Raw genomic sequence first — 22,902 nt, forward strand, 5'->3', positions numbered from 1 at the left:
TTCTTCTTCTTCTTCTTCTTCTTCTTCTTCTTCTTTCTTCTTCTTCTTCTTCTTCTTTTAGGGCGAGAGCACAAGCAGAGGGAGGGGGAGAGGGAGAGAGAGAATGTCAAGCACACCGGCTGCTGAGTGCGGAGCCCGACTTGGGCCTCTGATCTCAGGACCCTGAGACCATGACCTGAACCAAAATCAAGAGTCAGACACTTAGCTGGCTGAGCCCTCGGGGCACCCCAAGGGCTCATTTCTTTTAACATTGAATGCTATTCTGTTGTCTGGCTGGACCGTGGTTTATCTGCTCGCATCCTGGAGGACATCCTGGTTGCTTCCCAGTTTGGGCAATTATGAGTAAAGCTGCTATAAACATCCACGTGTAGCTTTTGGTGTGAACATACATTTTCAGCTCCTCTGCATAAATACCAAGAAGCCTGACTCCGGGCTCCTATGCTCAGAATCGGGTTCATTTCATAGGGAAACTGACGAACTCTTCCAAAGCGCCTGTCTGGTTCTGCAGGCTCCCCAGCCCTGAACAAGAGTTCCCGTTGCTCTGCATCCTTGCCAGCATCTGGGGTCGTCAGTGTCCTGGCTTTTGTCCATTCTAGTAAGTGTGTGCTGGTGTCTCCTTGTTCTTTTAACTTGCAATTTCTTTTTTTTTTTTTTAAGATTTTATTTATTTATTTGACAGACAGAGATCACAAGTAGGCAGAGAGGCAGGCAGAGAGAAAGGAAGGGAAGCAGGCTCCCCGCTGAGCAGAGAGCCCCATGCGGGGCTCGATCCGAGGACCCTGGGATCATGACCTGAGCCGAAGGCAGAGGCTTTAACCCACTGAGCCACTCAGGCACCCTTAACTTGCAATTTCTAACAGCACATAAAGTTGAGCATCTTTTCCCATGTTTATTTGCTATCTGTATCTTTTCTGTGATGAGGTGTCTGTTAAGGTCTTTGGCCCATTAAAAAAAAAAATCAGGTTGTTTCTAATTTAGTTTTGTAAAAGAACTTTGTCATAGTAGTATCTTAAAAATAATGATTCTCTCAGAGCAAAACTTGCCTTACTGTCATGACCTAGCAGTGTGAAATTCCTGTGCGAGAGGTGGAACACTGTCCCTAATATAAATGCATCAAAGGAAGTAGGATGGTTTCTCTTGCTTCCACTGAGGCCCTGGACAAGGGTTTGCTTCCTGGTCGTGCCAAATTGCTGCTCGTTCATTTCCTTAAAGAGGCAGAACTGAACATCTCTCTCTCCAAACGGACTTCTGTGATCTACGTGAAACTTCCCAAAAGAACGTGTCAGGGGCCAAGGGGCAGGGGGATGGTGGCACTTTGCAGCCCCACTCTTGAGATGGAAAGCGCCCCTAGAGGAGAGCAAGGTCCCCCGCCCTTGAGAGAGGACCATGTCCCCTCTCCGCCTTTGTTCAGAACTCTCCCAGAGCCCTCGAGCTAGTCATGCCTCCTTTCTGGGCTCCTGTCTCCTGCATTTATAAAACCAGGACACTGGAGCCAGGCTCAGAATTGACAAACACTTTCTTGTCAAAATACCCCCTTCCCGAGCCCATGGCCAACAAGGCTAATCACCCAGGGTTCCTCAGACTCTCTTAACACAGTGTTCCAGGCAGCTACTAGCAGATGTTCAGAAGAGTCAGCCCTGGTCTGTGTGCTCCCCAAAGCCCCTTGCGACGTCTGTGCGGGCTGCTGCCTGGGCGAGGAGGGACGCACACACTCACCCATGCTCAGCAGGAACATGGATGCTGTCCCTCCAGGAGGCGGTTCAGTGGTTCAGTGGTTAGAAGCTCTGGTGCTGAAGCCTGGTGCATGGGGTGGGGCTGGGGGTGAGTCCCTGATTCATCCTCCATGAATAGGCTGTGTGACTTTAAAGAAGTTAATAGTCCTCTCCGATCCTGTTTCTTCATCTGCATGATGGGTCAGTGATGGGGATCTGTTTGCTGGGGTTGCAGATGTGAGGATTCTGCAATGTCCTGTGTGTGAAGTAGCCGGCACACAGGGGTCTCCATGGAGGGCCGCTGGGGGAGCTCCTTCCAGAATCATGATAACTAGTATGGTGTCCGGGCCTGGCTCTGGTAGTCAAGCAAAAGCTTTGTGGCTGGGCCAAGCCTCTGGCTGGGGTCGTGGGTGGGGGGTCATTGGTCTTCCCCTCACCAGCCACCCCCCAGCTCTCTGCATGTCTGCAGCTTCCAGATGAAAGGGACTCGCCATACAGAAGGAATGGGCCATGCAACCAGGCCACACAGAGAGGGCTAGGTGCAGGGCCAAGGCTCCCACCACTCAATCTTTGGGGTTACCCGGGCACCCCGGGGAGGATCTCAACACCGCACAGACTGGTGACTGGGCTTGCTTGGGGCCAGAGCCTCACAGAGTCCCTGGGCCTGAAAGTTCTGGAACTCCCACCTCCACCTCCCACCCTGGAGTAATGGACGGGGCACCTGTAAACGGCCTCCCGTCCACAGGTTTCTGGCTAAGGAGGAGGGAGGGGAGGCCACCAATGGAAGGAAAGGCAAGGGGACAGAGCTCAGTGACCAGAACTTGCCACCAGCTCTCATAGCAGGAGAAACCACCTTGGTGGAGAGATAAGATGCTGAAATGGCAGATGCTTGGTAGAACCGGCTTCCCTCCAAGTCCACGGTCACTTGCTCAGGCTCTACTTGGCCAGTTTGCTTTGATGGTTTGGTTTTTACACCTGGAAGCAGTGTTGGTTTGTCCTGGCCGGTGGCCTGACCTTCACCGGCTCCCAGGCCCACTCAGCATGTCTTACCAGGGGATGGGGGGTAGGGTGGGGGGTGTCTCACCACAGGAGGGCGAAGTAGGGGTTGGGAGCTGGGTTAGGAGCCTCCAGTTTGCTGGCACCTCCCCCCACTCTGCTCTTCTCCTGGCCCTGCATTCTGGGTGGGGAGGCGTGGGGTGGGGGATGGGGAGCCCCCCAGCCCAGAACTTTTAACATGAGACTTGGCTGGAAAATTAAAACAGACAGGCTTCCAACGCCGGGACATTCACCAAAGCCATTACAGAGCCTATTACCTTCAGCCTGGGAACTTTTTTTAAAGTGGTTTTGCTCTAAAACCCAGAATTTCTGATGCCCCAGGTTAACAAGCCCCCCAAGTGAATTCAGAGGGTATTAACAGGAAAGTTCTGGACAGAACTCTTCCGTGGTGTGAGCAGCTCAGAAAAAAACAAAAAACAACAAAAAAACCCAACAACTATTCTCCTCGTTTAAGGGCAAGCGTGGTACTTTGATGTGGGTCCGTTTTCTTATAAAGTCTCCTCTGAGGGGCGTGGGGGATGCTAAAATTTAACCTGGAGCCAGCAAATTACTTGCAATTTGCAAGCACACGTGCTTACCCCTAGAGGCTAAAGGCATAATGTGTGTGTATGCATGTATGTATGCATGTATGAAGTCCGAGAGAAACTCATGACCACTCTGACCACTTTAGCCCACTCAGATGGAGATCTTTTAATCCAGAATCCGGAGAGTTTCTAAAGATCATAACTTCCTTTCAAAAGCAAAAGTAGGGGCGCCTGGGTGGCTCGGGTTAAAACCTCTGCCTTCGGCTCAGGTCATGATCCCTGGGTCTTGGAATCCAACCTCACATCGGGCTCTCTGCTCAGCGGGGAGCCTGCTTCCCCCTCTCCCTCTGCCTGCCTCTCTGCCTACTTGTGATCTCTGTCAAATAAATAAATAAAATCTTAAAAAAAAAAAAAAGCAAAAGTATGTCGTGTCATACACCCTTGAATAATAATAATAATAATAATAACAATAATAAAAGGAGGTTCCAAAGCAGAGCGGTTCCCGTGGTTCCCAGAGCAAGAGTGGGCCTGGAGTGCACCCTTCCGTTCCCGGGGCAAATTCTGAATGAGGGGCTGTCTTGGAACCTTGCCAGGAGAAAGAATCCACCCACATTGCTGGGGAGTCCCCAGAAGCCTCACGGCCTCCAGGTGCGTGGGTCGAAGGACCTCAATGAAAGGATCTGGGGCGCAGCTGAGGAAAGGTTCTCTAGGGAGGGGGGCGGGGCCTGGGGGGAGGGCGCTCCCCCAGTAAGGGACTGTGTTGCCACCGATTTTAGGTGACTTTGGGCTCCGAGTGTGTGCGTTAGGAGTTGAGGAGGGGGCAAAACCCGGTGCGGATCTGCCTGGGGGTGGGGGGTAATGATGGAGTCCAACCGCCCAATTGAAGGCCAGCCAGCCCTGTTGCCTTCTCGCTGGGTGACGTGGGGCGAGTGACCGCTCCAGCCTCAGTCTCCCCAACTGTGAAACGGGCGGGCGATGGCAGCAGCGTCTCGTCTCCTAGGGCCATCGGGCGCGGAGATGCGCTGCGCCCTCGCCGCGCCCAGCCCAGCGCTTGGCTCGCCGTGCGCGCGGGGCCAGCGGGCAATGCTTGCCAACTGGGAAGGGGGTGGGGGGTGGATTTCCGTGAACTTGGCTTCCCCGGACGGGCAAAGGCAGTCGTGGTTCCAAGCCGGGACCTAGCGGAGGCTGGGGGGGCGGAGGTGGGAGGGAGGTGTGGGAGGCGGAGGGCAGAGGGGCGGCTGCAAGGGGAGGGGGAGGGCGGGCGCCGCGCCCCGGCCCCCGCGCGCCCCGCGCCCACCCCTCCCGCGCGGGCGGCCGCCTCGCACTCCCACTGAGCAGCTTGGCGGCGGCGGGCGCGGGCCGCGCGGGGCTGGGCGCGCCGATCTATTAACGTCTGTGTGTCTGGGCCGCGGGTCTGCGGCGAGGCAGGCGCCAGGGGCTCGCCTGGAACCAGATGTGCCGCGGCGCCGCTCTGGCCGCCACCGGCGCGGCGGGCTCGCACGCACGGGCTGGCGCGCACATGGCCGGGCGGGGCGGGCGGCGGCTGGCGAGCCGGGCCGGGCACCCCCCTTGCTTACGGGTCGACCCGCGACCCGCGGGTGCGCACCGGCGACCCCGGGCCCCACCCGGCAGCCGAGAGCCGACGCGCCCCGCCGGGCGGGGAAAGCGACCCCCGGGGACGCAGGGCTTCCCCGGGTGGGGTCCGCCCAGCCCGCTGGCCCGATCCCCAGGAGGGAATGATGGCTTCTCGGAAAGCCCAGTCCCCACCCCCCACTCCGCTAGGACCGGGGACTCTTCCCGCCCCCACCCCCAAGTTTGTTTTCTTAAGTTGGTGTGTAAGATTTTTTAAAGTTCTGAGTCAGAGCTTCCCCTAAGATGAGGAGTTTGGGCCATACTGAGAAATGCCAGAGTAGGGGGGAGGGGAGCAGGAAATGGGGCGAAGGAAATGTAAGGGTTGGCGACTTTTAAACGCGTGGATTCGCCAGGGGCCTTTTTCACCCACCGGGGTAAACAAAGATTTCTTTGAGGCCCGGAGCAGCTTGGCACCCAGTCTGGGTCAACCATAGGGTGGTCTTCAGCCCAGGCTGTGAGTCAGGCCCTTGCCCCTCCCCCACCTCCGAGGCAGCTTGGGGTGCCCTGCTCTTCTGGACCACCTCCTTACCCGCCTCCCATCCCCAACCCCATGCTCCGCCGGCCTCCGCTGGAGTCCTTTGGTGGGCAAGGGAGCTGAGCTGTCAGTCGCACCCACACCGCACTGGCTTCCAGGCTCCCCGGAGCGCCAGGGCATCCAATGCTCCCAGCAGGAGAGGACCCCTCCCAGCAGCAGGGTTGAGGAAGATGGGGGTTGGGGGTGGGAAGACGGAGGCCACACTGAGAGCAGAGAGGAAGCACGGAACACCGTGGCGGTGTCCGTCTGAGCCAGCCCAGTCCCGCTGCAGAAGAGGCGGCCTGACCCAGGGCCTTGGGGTCTGGGGTGGTCTGCTTGGTTTGCAATCCTTCCCGGACTTGTGGGAAGAGTACTTCGTAGAAAACCTTTGAAGATATGTGGAAAGAGTGGATGTTCCTGGCTTTGCAGGCTTCCTTGTTCTGGAAGTGGGGAGCTGGGATGCTGAGTAGGGGAAGGGAGAGTCAGCCACACACACATGAACCCTGAGAGGCGATCCCCTTTAGGTGTCTGTGGGGTGGGGACTCCTGCACCATCTCCAGGAGCTCTGGATGGCGTGGGGTGGGGGGTGACACCTAGAGGGCCAAAGCTCTGGCCATTGGCCAGTGCTGCAGGGGCTGCTCCCTCATCCTCTTGGAACACATCCCATGGCTCATGAAGAAACCAGGGCCCAGAGAGGAGCAGTGATGAGCTCAGGGTCACAGAGCTGGGAGGTGGGATGCCAACTCCAGCTGTTGGACTCCAGACATCAAACTTTGGGCTCTGGATCAAATCTCCTTTGCATTTGGAGGCTCAAGGAACAAAGTGGTCCCCAAATTTTAGGAAGGGAGGATGCTGGACCCCATTGGAGAGGACATCGGGATAACCAGCTGCCTGCCCCTCCGGTCCAGTCCCACCATCCCTCGTCTTTCAGGGCAGACAGACGTGGTTGCAGCTCCCCTACCCACCTCCCCTACGAGAAGAATGATGCCCCTGTTCCTTTGACCTTGAGTGCAGGCAAAGCTAGGTTGAAGCCTTTCCCTTTGGAAAAGGGATTTCTCTGAATCACGCTCCACCCCTAAATTTAGGGAAACATAAGTAAATTGAGTTTCTACAGATAGCAGGGTCAGGAAAGTAGGAAATCTTGTAATACATATCCCAATCTGTAGTGCATAAAAGTCTTCCACATATTTGGGTGGGCACAGAATTGGGATTACCTCCCCTGGGACCCAAATTCCATTCATACATTCATGCATTCATGCCTTCAGCTGGTCATATATTTTTTCTTTCAGTATTTATTGAGCACCTACTGTGTGCCAGGTGCTGAGACTAAAGAGACAAGTTCAGTCAGTGACTGGCAGGGCTTCCTGCTGGATCCAGCCCAGCTTCTCTGGAAGCATCCATGAAGGACAGACTCCTGGGACAGCTTCAGGGCAGCCCCTGTTCTGTGTGTGGGTGTGTGTGAGAGCGTGTGTGTGCACTGGTTCCGGGGAAAAGTTGTCTTACAACTATTGAGAGTGTGCCTCTCAGTAACCAAAGTCTCCATGCCACAGATACAAACATGAGGTTCAGAGAGGTTAAGCAACTTGCCAAAAGGTTGCACAGCCACTACATGCAAGTCTGGGACTCAAACCTAGACCCACCTGACTCCAAATAAACACACTAATGGCTAACATGATTTAGCACTTAACGAGGTCCCAGGCACTGTTTTAAGACTTTTATATACATTAATAGGAGCACCTGCATGGCTCAGTGGGTTAAAGCCTCTGCCTTCAGCTCAGGTCGTGATCTCAGGGTCCTGGGATCGAGCCCTGCATCAGGCTTCCCGCTCAGCGGGGAGCCTGCTTCCTCTTCTCTCTCTGCCTACCTGTGATCTCTGTCTGTCAAATAAATACATAAAATCTAAAAAAAAAAAAAAAAAGAATTTTATATACATTAACTCACTTAGTCCTCATCCCAGCTCTGTGAGGGATATATTATTTTCTCCATTTGCTAGATGGGAAACTGAAGCACAGAAAGGTTGTAACTTACTCAGGGTCACACAGCAGTGAAGCTGGGATTTGAACCCAGGCAGGCTGATTCCAAAGTCTGGCCCTTAGCCAGTGTGCTGGGAGAACCGGCCTTCACAGTTGTGTGGGGAGCCTGTTCGGGCTGACTAGGGGGCCAGAAAGAGCCGGAAGGTCCTGACAGAGAGGAGGCTCCGGTTGTGAGAACTTCCCCTGAAGTAGGCGGGGTTTGGAAATCCAGGGGAAGGACAAAGAGATGAGCCATTTCCACATCATTTACAATAGAGAAAAATTGTAAAGAACCTAAATGTCCCACAAGAGGGGAATGAAGAGTTAAGCAGTTTTGGTGTCCCCACTAGGTGACGTGAGGCACAGATGGATGGATCCTGTCGAAGAGGGAGGAGATTAAACGAGTATCAAGCAACAAGCTCAGCCCTGGGCTGTGCCACTGCCAGCAAAGGGCACTTTACCTGCCTTATCTCGCTGAATCTGCCCCCATGAAATTGTGAGGTAGAGGAACGCCTGGGTGGCTCAATCGGTGAACTGTCTGCCTTCAGCTCAGGTCATGATCCTGGGGTCCTGGGATGGAGCCCCACATCAGTCTCCCTGCTCAACGGGGAGCCTACTTCTCCCTCTGCCCCACCCCCCGCCCCGCTTGTGTTCTCACTCTATCTCAGTACCAAATAAAATAAATACAATCTTTTAAAAAATCATAAGTTCGTAATAGTCACCAGCATAATAGTGAAGTGACTCAAGTGCTTCCTACATGCCAGGCATTGCCTAAGCACTTTAGGTACTGCTGTCCCCATTTATAGTTGAGGAAACCAGACTCAGAGAGGTGAAGCCGCTTGTCCACAGGGCTCATGTAGCTGGTGCAACGTGAAGCCAGAAATTAAAGGCAGCTATTTCCGGAAAGCAGGTATGGCCTAAAGGGTTGCTCACTGCATAACTAGAGGGGGCACCAGCTACAGTACAATCTGTGGGGATGGTGCCCTTGGAGTTGTGCAGTGCACAACCTGTGCGACCATACATGCTGTCCCCAGGTATGTCTGATCTTAAAATCCCGCCCTTTTCATCAATGTCCCATCCAAAATAGAAAATTATTTTCATGCACACTCTAAGTGGACTCACGTGCAAGCTGGATACATGTGGACATGGGCTAAAAAGTCCACAAAATAAAAATTAAACAGATATGTCGACATGGTGGGATTGAGGGATGATTTTTCTCCTCTCAAATGTCCTTTAATGCTGGTCCTTATTGTGGTTGTTCCCTCTCCATTAAAAGAAGAAGACGAATGGACGCCTGAGCGGCTCAGCCAGTTAAGTGGCTGCCTTCAGCTCAGGTCCTGGGATTGAGTCCCGCTCAGTGGGGAGCCTGCTTCTCCCTCTCCCTCTGCTTGTGTTCTAACTCTGTGTCAAATAAATAAATAAAACCTTTTTTTAAAAAAGAGAGAGAGAAGAAAACCTGGAAATCTAGAGCAGCTCCATCTGATATGACTTTCTGTAATGGTGACTAATCCCTGTCTGTGCTGTCCGGTGTAGGAGCCACTAGCCACGTGTCACTACTAAACCCTTGAAATGTGGCTAGGAGGACCGAGGAACGGGATTTATAGGTCACCCTTCGAATCAGTGCAAATTTAGAGTAGCCGCTACCACATGGAACAGGGTAGAGCTAAAGCAGGAATCAGTATTTTTCCTGTCCAGCTGTGTCATTCCTGCTTTGCTGTCCTGAAGCCCTCTCCTGGATTGGAATCCCATGGGATGGGATGGGAATGTCTGTCCTTCCTTCCTTCCTTCCTTCCTTTCTTTTTAAAGATTTTATTTATTTATTTGAGCAGGGGGTAGGGGCAGAGGGAGAGGGACAAGCAGACTCCCCACTGAGCAGGGAAACTGACTCAGGGCTCTATCCCAGGACCCTGAGCTGAAGGCAGACGTTTAACCGACGGAGCCTCCCAGACGCCCCTGGGAATGTCCATTTTTAATAAGCTTCCCAGAAGTTCTGAGGCGAACTGCCAGTGGACACCCCTATGAGAAATTAGGAAGATCTGGTGCCGGTCCCACCACCGGGCACCCCAGGGGAGACGAGAGGGGCCGGCAGGTTCCCAGAGTCATGCGTGAAAAAGGCATCGGAAGAACTGCCTTCCAGTGTCAGCAGCCCTTCTGGAGAAGAGCCCCCAGACAACGGGGTGGGGGGACCCACAGGGAGATGGATTACGGCTCACCATAGCAGAGGACTTTCTAGAGTCAGGGTTGGTGTGAGCAGGAACACGCTAGTGGTGGCACAGATGGCTCTGGGCGCGGGTTCTGAGTGTGCCTGCTGCTGGTGGGACCAGTGGGTGCTGGGGTGCAGACAGGCTGACACACGGCAGGGGATCGTCAGCCTCGAGGGCACCAGAGCTCGTGACGGGGAGTGGGTGTGGGCAGAGGGATCAGCTTTGTTCCAGTCAGAATCCAGGAGGCCCTCGGGGCTCTACAGCAGGAGAGAAAAGCCACCTGGGCCCTTAGTAGCAACTTCACCCCTGTCTAGAAATGGTTAACCAGAGCCGCTTTCCTCCAGAGACCAACGGTGGCTCTGGGGACAGACAGCCTGGCTGTGTGACCTGGGTCAGTTACTTCACCTCTCTGAACCTCACTGTCCCCCACTGTCCCCCATTGAGAACAAGGCTTAATGACGGTGCCTTCCCCATTTCAGAAGGCAGGACTTTCTAACCCAGTGCCAGGCACGTAATAAAGCCGAGTAAATGGAAGCCAAATTGGGGGGGGGGGGAAGAAAAGAAAAGAAAAGAGAAGAAAAGAAAAGAAAAGAAAAAAGAAAAGAAAAGAAAGGAAAGGAAAGGAAAGGGCGGGGGAGGAGTCCTCTGTCCTCACCCACAGGCCGTGCTGTGGTGAGGAGACAGGCTTGAACACTCCAGAAGGCCCTGGGAGCTCCTCAGAGACGAGCCTCAAACACATTTTCCAGCGTGGCTGGAACTCACAAGCGGGTCATGAAAACCCTCCAGCGACACTTTAAAGGTCAGTCTCTCGGGGAGCGCAGCGTGGTCCCAAAGCCAGGGTTCTGTGAGTCCCTGAGGAGGGGCCCATAGCCTTGGCCTCAGCCTTGGCTGCTGGCTGTGGGGATGGGGCCCCTGGGGACCCCCAGAGGGACAGGTTCTTCTGGGGCCAAAGAAACCTGACTTTCCATGAAGCTGACTGTGCAGGGCGGGGTCCGCGGACAGGATTCAGCGAGTCTATGAATCACCCCGAGTTCCACGTGAAATTGTGCGTGCACCTGTGTTTTTCTGGGGGAAGAGCCCACAGAATTCCTCAGATTCCACAAGGGGTTCACTGGTGAAAGAGGGGAAGGACCAGTGAGCCAGGACCTGGGTTTCGGCTGGGAAGAACACTAGTGCGGAGAACGGTTGTCTGTGTAAAGTCCCACCGTGTTTAGCCCGTTCTCGGGAAAGCCCCGGACGGTTCTGTCCTCTCTGTGCCACTCTGACGGGGAGGAATAGTCACTGTTGTCGCCCCATTGCACAGACGGTGGAACTGAGGACCCGAGGGGGAGGGGGAGGGAGTCATCTGCTCTCTGGGTGGGCTGCTGGTTGCCTGTCCCCCACTGCCCCCAGGCATGCCCAATTGCTGGGTCAGGGCTCAGCTCCTAAGTCCCCCACCCCAACCCCAACCCCAACCCCGGCCCAGAGGGAGAAGAGAGGAGGCAAACGTGTATCCTCAGGGCGGGACTGTGGTGGGTAGAACTTGGGATCCCACCGCCTTTCTGGGAGCCCTTAGCCAGGTCAGTGCCCCCCACCCCGTGCCTCTTTCCCAATCTGCAAAAAAGGTCTGAGTCCTTGAGAAGACAAATGTCACGGGCTTGAACCCCAGAGCCTCTGCTGGTCCGCTGCAGAACCAAGCTACGGGGAGTGAGAACATCTCGCTTCCTAGCCATGAGCGCCCACCCTGACTCCCAGCGGGTGCTGACTCCAGGCCTCGAGAGGCCCTCGGGCTCTTCAATGGGAGGCAAAACCCCACGCTGGGCCTGGAGCAGCGACTTCGCCCTGGCCTGGAAATGGTTAACGAGGGCAGCTTTCCTCCAAATACCAACTCCTTATTAAAATGTAGGTCTTACAATAAATTTGGCATTTGGCCACCAACCTTAGATTCAAACCAGACGGACAGAGGCTAACCTCCTTCTTAGACCCAATTCTGAACCGAGGGCTGCTGTTTTCCCTCCTGAATGACTCCCCGGCTCCCATCCTCCCTGGGGCCCCACTTTAGCCAGGTGCCCCCACTTTCTGGAGGTGGTTTCGGGGTCTGGGGAGTGGAGAAGGCTGGCTGACGCAGATGTGGCCAGAGGAGCCTGGAAATTTGAACACTTGGGCTCTTGGGCTGCTGAAGCCAGAGGTGGTCAGGCCCTGGAACCCAGAAGCCTTGGGGGAGGCATGAGAGGAGGTTCTGGAAACCCAGAGCCTTTGAGCTGGCCTTGACCTCATGGCCCTTTTCTCTGCCTGAGAATAGGACACAGATAGTCTCTGCCCAGTAGCTTTGTCTCTGCTCCCCTCATTGGGCCCAATGACCCCATTTTTCACAGGCTTCTCCCGGAGTCCCCTCACCCCACCTCAGGGGGGCTCCTTTCCTTACCATTCTCTGCCAATCCCAGAGGCTCTCTCTGCTCCCCCCACTTTTTCCTGTACTTCTTTTTACAGAACAATTTATTGAGATGTAATTCACATACCATTTGAAGTGTGCACTTCAGTGATTTTTAATATATTCGATTGTGCAACCATCACCACGATTTGAGAGCCTTTCCATCAGCCCCCCAAAAACCCCTGTGCCCCTTAGTCATCCTCCTTCCCTCCCCACCCCGACCCTCCCCACCTCCAGGCCTTAGCAACCACTGATCTCTCTCTGTACGTTTACTTTTTCTGGACATTTCTTTATCTCTTTCTTTCTTTCTTTCTTTCTTTTTTTTGAGGTTTTATTTATTTATTTGACAGAGAGAGAGAGTGATCACAAGTAGGCAGAGCAGCAGGCAGAGGGAGAGGGAAGGGAGAAGCAGGCTCCCCGCCGAGCAGGGAGCCCAAACTGGGGCTTGATTCCAGGGCCCTCGGGATCATGACCTGAGCCAAAGGCAGACGTTTAACCGACTGAGCCACCCAGGCACCCCTGGACATTTCTTAAAATTAGAATCATCCATTATGCAGCCTTTCATGGATGGCACAGACTTCTTCCACTACTCAGCATAATATTTTTAAAACATAAGTAATGTTTTTAAGGGTTTGTCTGTGTTGTAGCATGAATCAGCGCTTAATTCCTTTTTACAGTCAAAAGACATTCCCTTGTGTGGACAGACCACGGTTGGTTTACCCATTCATCAGCTGATGGACATTTGGGTTTTTTCCAAGTTTGGGCTGTTATGAGTAATGGTCATTTGTATGCAAGCTTTTGTGCGTCTCTGTGTCTCGCTCCTCTTGGGATATACCTATGAGTGGAATTGCTGGGTCAGATTGTCACTCTGCGTTTACCATTTCGAAGACCTGTCAGATTCTTTTTCCGAGTGGCTACACCATCTTTCTTTCCCACCAGTGGTGCAGGAAGGTTCCCATTTCTCCAAACACTTGCCCACATTTGTTATCTGTCTTTTGATGCGAGCCATCTCCTGGGTGTGAAATGGTGTCTCATTGTGGTTTCGATTTGCATTTTCCTGATGACTAACGGTGAATATCTTTCCGCATGCCCGTGGGTCATTTATTTATTTGGAAAAATGTCTATTCAGATCCTTTGCTCATTTTTTTTTTTTAAGATTTATTTTACTTGTTTGAGAGAGAGAAAGTGCACAAGCTAGGGGAGGGGCAGAGGGAGAGGGAGAGAATCTGGAGCAGACTCCAGGGCTGAGCGTGGAGCGCAACAAGGAGCTCGATCCCACGACCTTGAGATCGTGATCTGAGCCGAAATCAAGAGTCAGACGCTTAACTGACTGAGCCACCCAGGATGCCCCGATTCTTTGCTCAATTTTAATTGGATGATTTGTCTTTTTATTGTTGAGTTTAAGCATTCTTAAGATCTTCTAAATACAAACCCCTTACGGAACATATGATTCTTTTCACTTCCTTGATGTTGTTGACCAAAGTTTGAATTTTGATGAAGTCCGCGACATCTTGCTTTCTTTAGTTGCGCGTCCTTTGGGTGTCACATCTAAGTAACCAATGTCTGGCCTTTCGGAGGGGAAGGCAAACTGGCTTTGGGTGTTGGGACTTCCCATTGTTTTCTGGAATGAGACATTCCTTCATTTATCTAGTCACCCATTCAGAAATATTTCTGAAACCAAACTTCTTGCCCAGTCCTGGGGATATAGAGGTGACAAGGCAAATCCAGTCCCTGCCTTCCTAGAGCTGAGTTAAATGGGAGAGACAAGCACAAAGTAGATAACCCAAAAGAGAAAACGACCTCATTACAGATGTGTGGGTGAGGGAGAGGGCCCAGGGGCCTATTAGGAGGAGATCTGACCTGGCCTGGGGGCTGGGAACACTTCTCAGGGCAGGGAATTTAAGCTCAGACTAAAAACTACGTAAGCCTGTGTCAGGCAGAAATGGTGCAGTGCCCCAAGTAGGGGGAACAGCTTGGGCAAAGGCCCTGGGGTGTGTAGGAGCTCACATTGTCTGGAAAGGCAGATCCCGTTGGTGTCCAGGCCTCTCCACTGGGTTTTCTGAGGGGGTCCGGTCATCCTCAGGAAGGATACGCAGCACATCATGGCCTTTGTGCATGGAAGGGACAGGCTCCAGAGCCCAGAGAGACCTAGATGCATGGCAGCTGTACCTCTAGGACTCTGCCGAGTTTTCTAGGGGATCTTTGGGAGCCTCTCCCAGTCTCCTCCAGATTCCATGGTAAGCCCAAGCCTGCTTCGGCCCCCTTGTCACTGGTCACTGGCCTGGGGGCAGGGAGGGGAGTCTGGGCATGAGAGTCCCAGGCTGTTCACTCATTCACTTACTCAACACTCAAAAAATATTTGTGAAGTGTTTACCTTAAGCCAGGCCCTGTGATGGGTTCTAGAGGGACAAAAAAATAGTAAGTTCCAGGCCCTGTTGAACCCGTGACCCCACATTTACTCTACAGGGTGACACAGCTACAACAGGGGGTCTGGGATGGCTTCCTGAAGGAGGTGACATTCTGCTGAGACATGAAGGTGAGTCAGGGAAGGAGAGAGGAGGGGTTGCGAGCCCAGGAGCAGTTTACACAGGGGTCCAAGTGAGAGATGTGTATGTCCAATGTGAGTACCAACCTCAAGGAGGCCGTAAACCCAGGACAGCAGCCCTGAGCCCTCCCAAGGACCAGGCCCACCCGGTGGGTAGAGCCAGAAAGGCCCTCTAGAGAAAGGCTCCGTCGTTCTGTTGTGTTCACCATGTCCAGGGCTGGGCTGGGGGCTGGGGCTACCTCCTCTTTCCCTTTTCTCTGGCAACTGGCTACCGGGGATGTATCAAGAAAAGAACGGGCCAGGAGGGTGGGCTTTCTTTGCTGTGTGACCCTGGGTAGGTCCTGGCCCCTCTCTGGGCTTCTCCCTGTCTTCTCTCTAGGTCAGAGACAGCCCTGTCTTCCCCTCTTGAGACTGTGGGGGGCCTCCAGGGAGGTGATGCTAGGAAGTCTGCCTGTGTGATCTCCCCAGAGGACCTGAGCCCCTCCTTTGTGTCTTAGGCCTGGTCACTCAGTGTCCGGGACCAAGGCCAGCTTGGCTGGACATGAAACCACCTCTTGCGTCCCTTGCTTGGGAGCCTGGCTGGAGTGGGGCTGGCCGCCTCGGGAAGGCCTCCAGAGACCATGCTTCTCCTCCTTCCTCCTGTCACTCCTTCCTTTCTTCCTTCTAACGTTGCTGGCCTGACTCAGGGCCGTGCCTGACCCTGGCCCTGCCCTGGAAGATCTCACAGGCTGGGCAGCCCGCACGCCTTTCCCTCCTGCATGCTACTCCAGGCCCTAGCTTGTGTGCCTGGGAGCTCCAGCACGCACCCCACCCAGCTCCGGAAACACCTCTGCGGACTTCAGTCCCCCTCCTCCTGGGTGTATCATCGACCCTAAGCCCCTGGTGAGACCCTCAGAAATGCCCCTGCATGGGACGCCTGGGTGGCTCAGTTGGTTAAGCGGCTGCCTTCGGCTCAGGTCATGATCCCAGCATCCTGGGATCGAGTCCCACATCGGGATCCTTGCTCGGCAGGGAACCTGCTTCTCCCTCTGCCTCTGCCTGCCTCTCGGCCTACTTGTGATCTCTCTCTCTCTTTCTCTTTCTCTCTGACAAATAAATAAAATCTTTAAAAAAGAAAGAAAGAAAGAAAGAAAGAAAGAAAGAAAGAAAGAAAGAAAGAAAGAAAGAGAGAAATGCCCCTGCAGGAGAAATGGCTGCCCTACACCAAGGGGGACTAGGAGCCTGGGCTCTGCGCCCACCTGCAGGTTCAAATCCCAGCACCAGCCTTTTTTTTTTTTTTTTTTTTAAGTTTTATTTATTATTAGACAGAGATCACAAGTAGGCAGAGAGGAGGCAGAGAGAGAGAGGAGGAAGCAGGTTCCCTGCGGAGCAGAGAGCCTGATGCGGGGCTCGAGGACCCTGAGATCATGACCTGAGCCAAAGGCAGAGGCTTTAACCCACTGAGCCACCCAGGCGCCCCAGCACTGGCCTTTCTTAGTCAGATATGGCTTTGGCATGTTCCTTAACCCTGGGAACCTCAGTTTCCTTATCTGTAAAATCAGGCCAAGAGCCCCCGTGTAGGGTTAATGAGGAGTTCCTTGTTGTTCCCATTTTTCAGTTAGATGCCTGGGGCCGGGCGCGCGGGCGGGGGTGGGGGTAGCGGGGGGTGGGGGGGTGGGGGCTCTTTCCTCCTTAACCACTGGGCAGTCCGGCCTTTCCCTTCTCCCTCAAGGAGGCGCGAGATTACCCTCAGCGCCTCCTAGTGGCGCTCCGTGGCAGCTCAGGGCAGTTTGCAGAATTTCTGCTGGCGCCCGACAAAGGAGAACCAGGGGTCCTTCCAAGGAACCCTCATCTCTTCCAGGAGACCTGGGAGTGGGGGCCAAAGCCTTTGCAGGCCCCTCCGGGCCCTCCACCTCCACTTCCTTCCTCAGACTTCCCTGGCTGTAAATATTTCTGCCGCTCCGAGCTCCTCTGACGAAGGCCCCGGTGTTAATTTGTTAAATCCACATCAAGGTCCTGGGGACCCGCTGTTTATTTTTGTGAACGTGTTGGCAGAGATCACATTGGAAGGGGGGAGAGGGGCTGCTTATTTGGTCAGAATAAATGCTAATTAATAAAAGTTATTTATTTGGGTTGGAGCTCGCCACAGCCCCGGGGTCAGGCGCAAACTGACTTTTTGAAACAAAAACAAACAGAGAGCGTCTCTCAACAGCTTGAGAAAGGCAGAAACGAAGAGGCAGGGTTTATTTGTCTTAGGAAGAATTTGCAGTTAATTCCCTCCAGACTGTTTAGACCCTTAAATTACACGGAATAAGAAAAACCCTGGGTGCAGGGGAGAGGAGCCAGGAACACTCGATCAGTTGGCCGAGAGCAGAGTTTTTAAATGTCTTTGGCCCGCATTCAGCCAAATAAATGGTACGTGTGAAATAATTTAATGGCAGAAAACTGTGCACAAGTCATTTTTTTTTTTGTATCGTAATGTAATCGGGGACGAAGTAATTTGGTTTTAAGGGAGAGAGAGCGTGGCAGGCCTCCCCCGCCAACCCCCATCCGAAGACGTGTCTCTCTCTCCCCCGATCCAGCCCTGTAATGGCAATGGCACCAGGGCAGCCCGTGTAACGCAGGCAGGTTTGGGCTGAAGAAAAGTGGGACTTTCACTGAACAAAAGGAGATTTGGGGCACAGCCTGACTTGGAAAGAGCCAGGGCCCCAGCAATCGCTGGCTGGAGGCTTAGTGAGTATTTCTTTCTTTTCCAAGTGCTTGGAAGTCCCAGCGCGGAGCCCCCTCCCTGGGGGACACACGCGCCTGCCGCGATCGGTGTCTCAGAAGGGGACGTGGGAGCTTCAGGTCACAAATATCCAGCACATCCGCTGGGAAGCAGAGGCCAGCGCGTGGGTTCGAGTCCTGGGCCACCTGCAGGAAGCTGCTTGAGGTGTCCTCAACCTCGGCGGCTTCTCAGCCTCTGCCTGCAGCGGGGACCAAAGGGCCTGGGGAGAAACACCTTTGACCTCTGGCACGAAGTCGCTTGCACAGAAGCAACAATGCTAAGGACAGTGACCGTTTATGGAGCAATTCCTCTGCTCTGGGCACCGCAACGAGTTAAACTCTGCCTCTCATAGGAACTTCATGGGACCTCAGGCAAGCCATTGTCCCTCATGGCTCCCAGAGGGGAGCTCTTCCTTTGGAACAAAGCGGTGCCGATGGACCGATGGACAGACATACTTACGTCTTCCCCCACCTCTCCCCGCCCGCCAGGCCAGGCTGGAGATCCAGGGGCATTTCCACACCAGTGAGGTGCCGTGACCCTGCAGGCCTCCTAGAGCCAGGACTGAGATGGCGACAGACCCCTGTGTCACCTTCCCTAGGAGCAAGGTGGGCGAGGGAAGAGACCCCCACTGCCGCGGCCGGCGGAGCCTTCTGACCAGCAGGAATTCCAACCCAGAGGGACAACCTTGGCCTCAGTTTCCCCGTGTGTGCAGTGGGGTAACACCTCCTAGGGCGGGGGCAGGGATTCGGTGGGTGGCAGCACGGGCGATGCTTGGCACCGCTCGTGGGCCGAACCAGCTTTTGCCAAGCCTTGCCCCATTGGCGCTGCCATGATGTGACCCCAGAGACAGCGGACCCCAGACCCGCGAGGAGACCAGCTGGGGTTGGTGTGGGAGGCCTGGGGTTGCCAGGGGGCCCGGCGCTAAATGCCTTTGCGTGAGGGTTTCAGCTCCAAGTAACCACACAGTTTAACTGGTGAAAGAGCCGAGTTTCTTCCGGCGCCCGCTTGGCGGGGCCAAGGCTGCAAAATGGTTTTCATTTAAACACCCTCCGTTTCGAATTGCACAGAAACTTCTCGAAAAAGTCTCCTTTTTTGGCTGAAATGCCTCCTGCATTGGGTGTGTGCCCAAACAGCGTTGCCTGGAGGGGGGCGGAAATCGTCTCTGGGATGGCTGGTGTTCCAGAAACTTCTGTCCTGCTTTCGGGCTATTGATTGCCACCCGGTTTTCAGCTCGTGGGCCCTTGTTGTTTTTGGTTTAGCTTTCTTGCCGCTCCAGGGGACAGGGATGTGGGGCAGAGAGACATTCGCAGGCACCAGACATTCTCATCCATCTTCGCCTTTTCTTGGAGGAGAGGGGTGAGGAGAGAAGGCTGGAGCCCGGCCAGGGGACTAGGCGGCTCCCTTGGGGCCACTCGTGTTCCCGGCCACCCCCTGCCCCCACATGTGACTCCTGCGTTTGCAATCGTCCTGAACGTCCTGCTAGACCAGCACCGTGAGCACGGTGAACGAGATAATTCTTTGGTGTGCGGGCCTGTCCTCATCCTGTGTATCAGCGCCCAAGCCTCTACCCGTTCAACCCCCGTAGCACCTCCCACCCCCAGTCCTGACCATCAGAAATGTCTCCAGGGCGCCTGGGTGGCTCAGTGGGTTGAGCCTCTGCCTTCAGCTCAGGTCATGATCTCAAGGTCCTGGGATCAAGTCCCACATCGGGCTCCCTGCAGAGCAGGGAGCCTGCTTCCTCTTCTCTCTCTGCCTGCCTCTCTGCCTACTTGTGATCTCTGTCTGTCAAATAAATAAATAAAATCTTAAAAAAAAAAAAGAAAGAAAGAAAAAAGAAATGTCTCCAGACACTGTCAGGTGTCCCCTGGAGGCAAGATTGTCCTCCACTGAGAACTACCCATCCAAACCCAGCTGTAAGGTCACCTTTTCCCAGGCACTGCCCTGTGCAGGACCACCTTCGCCTCCCACAATCAGTATCCCCCAGTCTCATGGAAAGCTTCATCCTCAAATCCAATCCGTTGGTTGCTCGAGAGTCAATAAATCCTGCTAACGTGGGAGCATCTTTGAAAACAGGGATCGAGTGGTATTCATTGTTGGGCCTGGAATGTTCTAGAAGCTCGGGAGAGCAAATACCCAGCATTGTGCATGTTAAGGGAATGTGTAACTGGGAAAGCAAAAATACAAGGTGTGGACTTAACTCCAAAAGGTTGACAGTATGTTCCGTGGTCCAAACTGAGCAAAACAGGCCTTCCCATGCACCACTGGTGGGAAGCCTTATGGGGGACTCTGGCCACCTTTAGCATTTTTCTCACTGGCCGAGCAATCCTACTTCTAGGAATCTGTCCCAAATATGCGCTGGCAAAAAATAGAAAATCATGTCTGCGTGTGGTTCTTCGTCGTGGCATTCTTTTAGTGGCAAAAGACTGGAAATGCGCCAGGTGCCTGTCAATAGGGCTCCAGGGGGATAAACCATGGATCAGTCCCCCAGCCCAGTGCTTGGGGAGTGTGGATGATTTCTGTGCACTGCATGGAGGGATCCCTGGCTTCTCCTGCTAAGTGGGAAAAAGTGAGGTGTGGAGCTGTACGTGCTATACTACTTTTTGATAGAAGAGAGAAAATATTATACATATTTTATTATATTTGCAAAAAGCCATGCTGGAAGGATAAAACAAAAATTGCTTTAAAAAATAAGTTCCGGGCGTCTGGGTGGCTCAGTCAGTTAAGCATCTGCCTTCTGCTTAGGTCATGATCCCGGGGTCCTGGGATCGAGTCCCGTGTCAGGCCCCCTGCTCAGCCAGGAGTCTGCTTCTCCCTCTGACCCTCCCCCGTGCTAGTGACCTCTCTCTCTCTCTCTTTCTTTCTCTCCCTCTCCCACTCTTGAATAAATAAATAAAATCTTAGAAAATAAAAATAAAAAATAAGTTCGCCAGGTGGAGGGAGAGAACATGAGAGAAAATAGAGTGTGGGGGAACAATCCACAGAAAGAGGGTTATATTTGTTGTGCCAAGGCAGAATGATGTCTGGAATATTATCGAGGAACGGGCAAGTTGAAGCACCAGGGTGTTCAGCATGATGTCATGCTTGTAAATTTTTTAAAATGTACATTTGTCATCTCGTAAAGTGTGGGGGGTGGAGCTGGGGAGAGGGGAGTGTTTTGTTTTACTGCTGACCCTTCTCTGGTATTTGAATCTGTTACTGTGACAAGCAGTGACATTACTTGGTTATTAAAATATACATTTTTAATAAAATCAGAGGCACAAGGAAGGGCTGAGTTTGGTGGTGGTGTGTGTGTAGGGGGGGGTGAGTGTAGCAGGGGATCTTAAGTGGTCAGGAGGGCTCCCTGGAGGAGTGGGCAATGAACTGGGCCCTTGCGGAAAAAACAGTCAAGTCCAGTTCCGCCCCTCAATAAAATGGAAATGTGGCCATAATGGCTGTTCACCCCCTGGTCATTCCCACCTCTTGTGCGTTGCCTCTAATGCCTTCTCTCCCTCCCTCTGATCTGATTGGAAAATTCCTGTACATCCATCAAAACCCATTTCAAGCACCACCTCCTCTGAGGAGCCTTCCCTGATTGTCTCCCCATAGCTGGCCAAAGCTGAGTATCTTCCTGCACCCTGGTGTTCCCTTGGTCCCACATCACTGGGCCTCTTATTCTGGGGCCTACCTCCCTGTCTGCTCCAGCTCTTTCCAGTACCCGGCACAGCCCCTACCACACAGTAGCTGCTCAGTTAATATGTGTGGAAGGGATGAAGGAAGGTGTGAACTCCAGGGATCTGCTCCTGCTCTCGGGGCGGACCGTCCATCCAGCAGTGGGGGAGACGCAAGGAGAGCACACAGTGCAAATTGCCAACCTAATGCCCGAGTCGTGACCCCCTGGGTGGGCTGCCCACCCACCTGCTGACCCTTGGCCCCTCCGCAGGTGAATGTCCCAGCCCGGGGCGCGGCGCCGCCGCCAAGCGGAAGAAGAAGCAGCGGCGGAACCGCACCACGTTCAACAGCAGCCAGCTGCAGGCGCTGGAGCGCGTGTTCGAGCGCACGCACTACCCCGATGCCTTTGTGCGCGAGGAGCTGGCCCGGCGCGTCAACCTCAGCGAGGCGCGTGTGCAGGTGAGCAATGCGAACCTGGCGCGGGGACGGGTAGCCCACCGTGGGAGCGCGCAGCCACCTCTCCCTCGGGGCTCCGAAGCCTCTGTGGAGGGGAGGCCTTTAAGAGCAGGAGCATCCGAGGCTGGGAGGACTCAGGTTCAGATCCAAGCCCTGCCACTTACCAGCGGTGTGGCCTTGAGCAGGTTACTTAACCTCTCTGTGTTCAAGGTGCCTTCCTGGAAAGTGAGGACCACGTGGGTCTCTTTTATAGGGTTCTTAGGAGAATTAAAGGAGTTAACAGATTTGCCAAGCGCTTACTTAGAGCAGTGCCTGGCGTGAAAGGTTTTGATAAAAAAAAAAAAAAAAAAGCCGCGTTAAAGTGTTAAGGGCCGCTCTGTGCCAGCTCTGGGCCCAGTGCTCAGCACGCCCCTCTCCAGTTACAACCTTGTAACAGCGAAGTGCTCGTGCCCTCGTTCCTCCGTGCGTTCCCTCGCCCTTTCTCCCACGCTCACTTACCCCGCGGTAGAGTCATCCCCGTTTTACAGATGAGGAAACAGAGGCCCAGACAGGGGAAGCTGCCAGCCCACAGCTGGTGGCAGAGCGGGCACGCACTGCATCCAAAAGGACGTGGGTCCCCTTTGCCTCCTGCTGCACGCGGTTCAACACCCCTCCCCTGCCCCCCAGGTCTGGTTTCAGAACCGCAGGGCCAAGTTCCGCCGAAACGAGAGGGCCATGCTGGCCAACCGCTCCGCCTCCCTGCTCAAGTCCTACAGCCAGGAGGCCGCCATCGAGCAGCCCGTGGCTCCCCGGCCCACCGCCCTGAGTCCCGATTATCTTTCCTGGACAGCCTCGTCCCCCTACAGGTGAGAGCAGGAACCCCAGTCCGGCCAGGAGGGGGCGGAGCCCTAGGAGTCCCCGCCCCCTCCCAGGATCCGCATAAGCTATGATCTGTGCCCAGGCGCGGCTGAAGCCCGGGTCTGCGGAGTAGTGCGTGGGCCAGTGTGTGTGTGCTCATGAAGCTGCCAGCCCACAGCTGGTGGCAGAGCGGGCACGCACTGCATCCAAAAGGACGTGGGTCCCCTTTGCCTCCTGCTGCACGCGGTTCAACACCCCTCCCCTGCCCCCCAGGTCTGGTTTCAGAACCGCAGGGCCAAGTTCCGCCGAAACGAGAGGGCCATGCTGGCCAACCGCTCCGCCTCCCTGCTCAAGTCCTACAGCCAGGAGGCCGCCATCGAGCAGCCCGTGGCTCCCCGGCCCACCGCCCTGAGTCCCGATTATCTTTCCTGGACAGCCTCGTCCCCCTACAGGTGAGAGCAGGAACCCCAGTCCGGCCAGGAGGGGGCGGAGCCCTAGGAGTCCCCGCCCCCTCCCAGGATCCGCATAAGCTATGATCTGTGCCCAGGCGCGGCTGAAGCCCGGGTCTGCGGAGTAGTGCGTGGGCCAGTGTGTGTGTGCTCATGA

General features: G+C 54.4%; 1 protein-coding gene across 1 annotated transcript in view; it reads left to right on the forward strand.

The window, feature by feature from the left end:
* Window positions 1–22,902, forward strand: part of LOC111146111 (paired related homeobox 2) — a 43,282-nt gene that overhangs the window by 19,429 nt on the left and 951 nt on the right. The window contains exons 2-3 of the mRNA XM_022501505.1: window positions 21,275–21,462; window positions 22,126–22,304. Coding sequence (XP_022357213.1) covers window positions 21,275–21,462; window positions 22,126–22,304 — 367 coding nt within the window. The remainder of the gene's footprint in view (window positions 1–21,274; window positions 21,463–22,125; window positions 22,305–22,902) is intronic.

Source organism: Enhydra lutris, unplaced genomic scaffold, assembly GCF_002288905.1.
Source record: "Enhydra lutris kenyoni isolate GAN:26980312 unplaced genomic scaffold, ASM228890v2 scaffoldscaffold13, whole genome shotgun sequence".
Taxonomy (NCBI): Eukaryota; Metazoa; Chordata; class Mammalia; order Carnivora; family Mustelidae; genus Enhydra; species Enhydra lutris.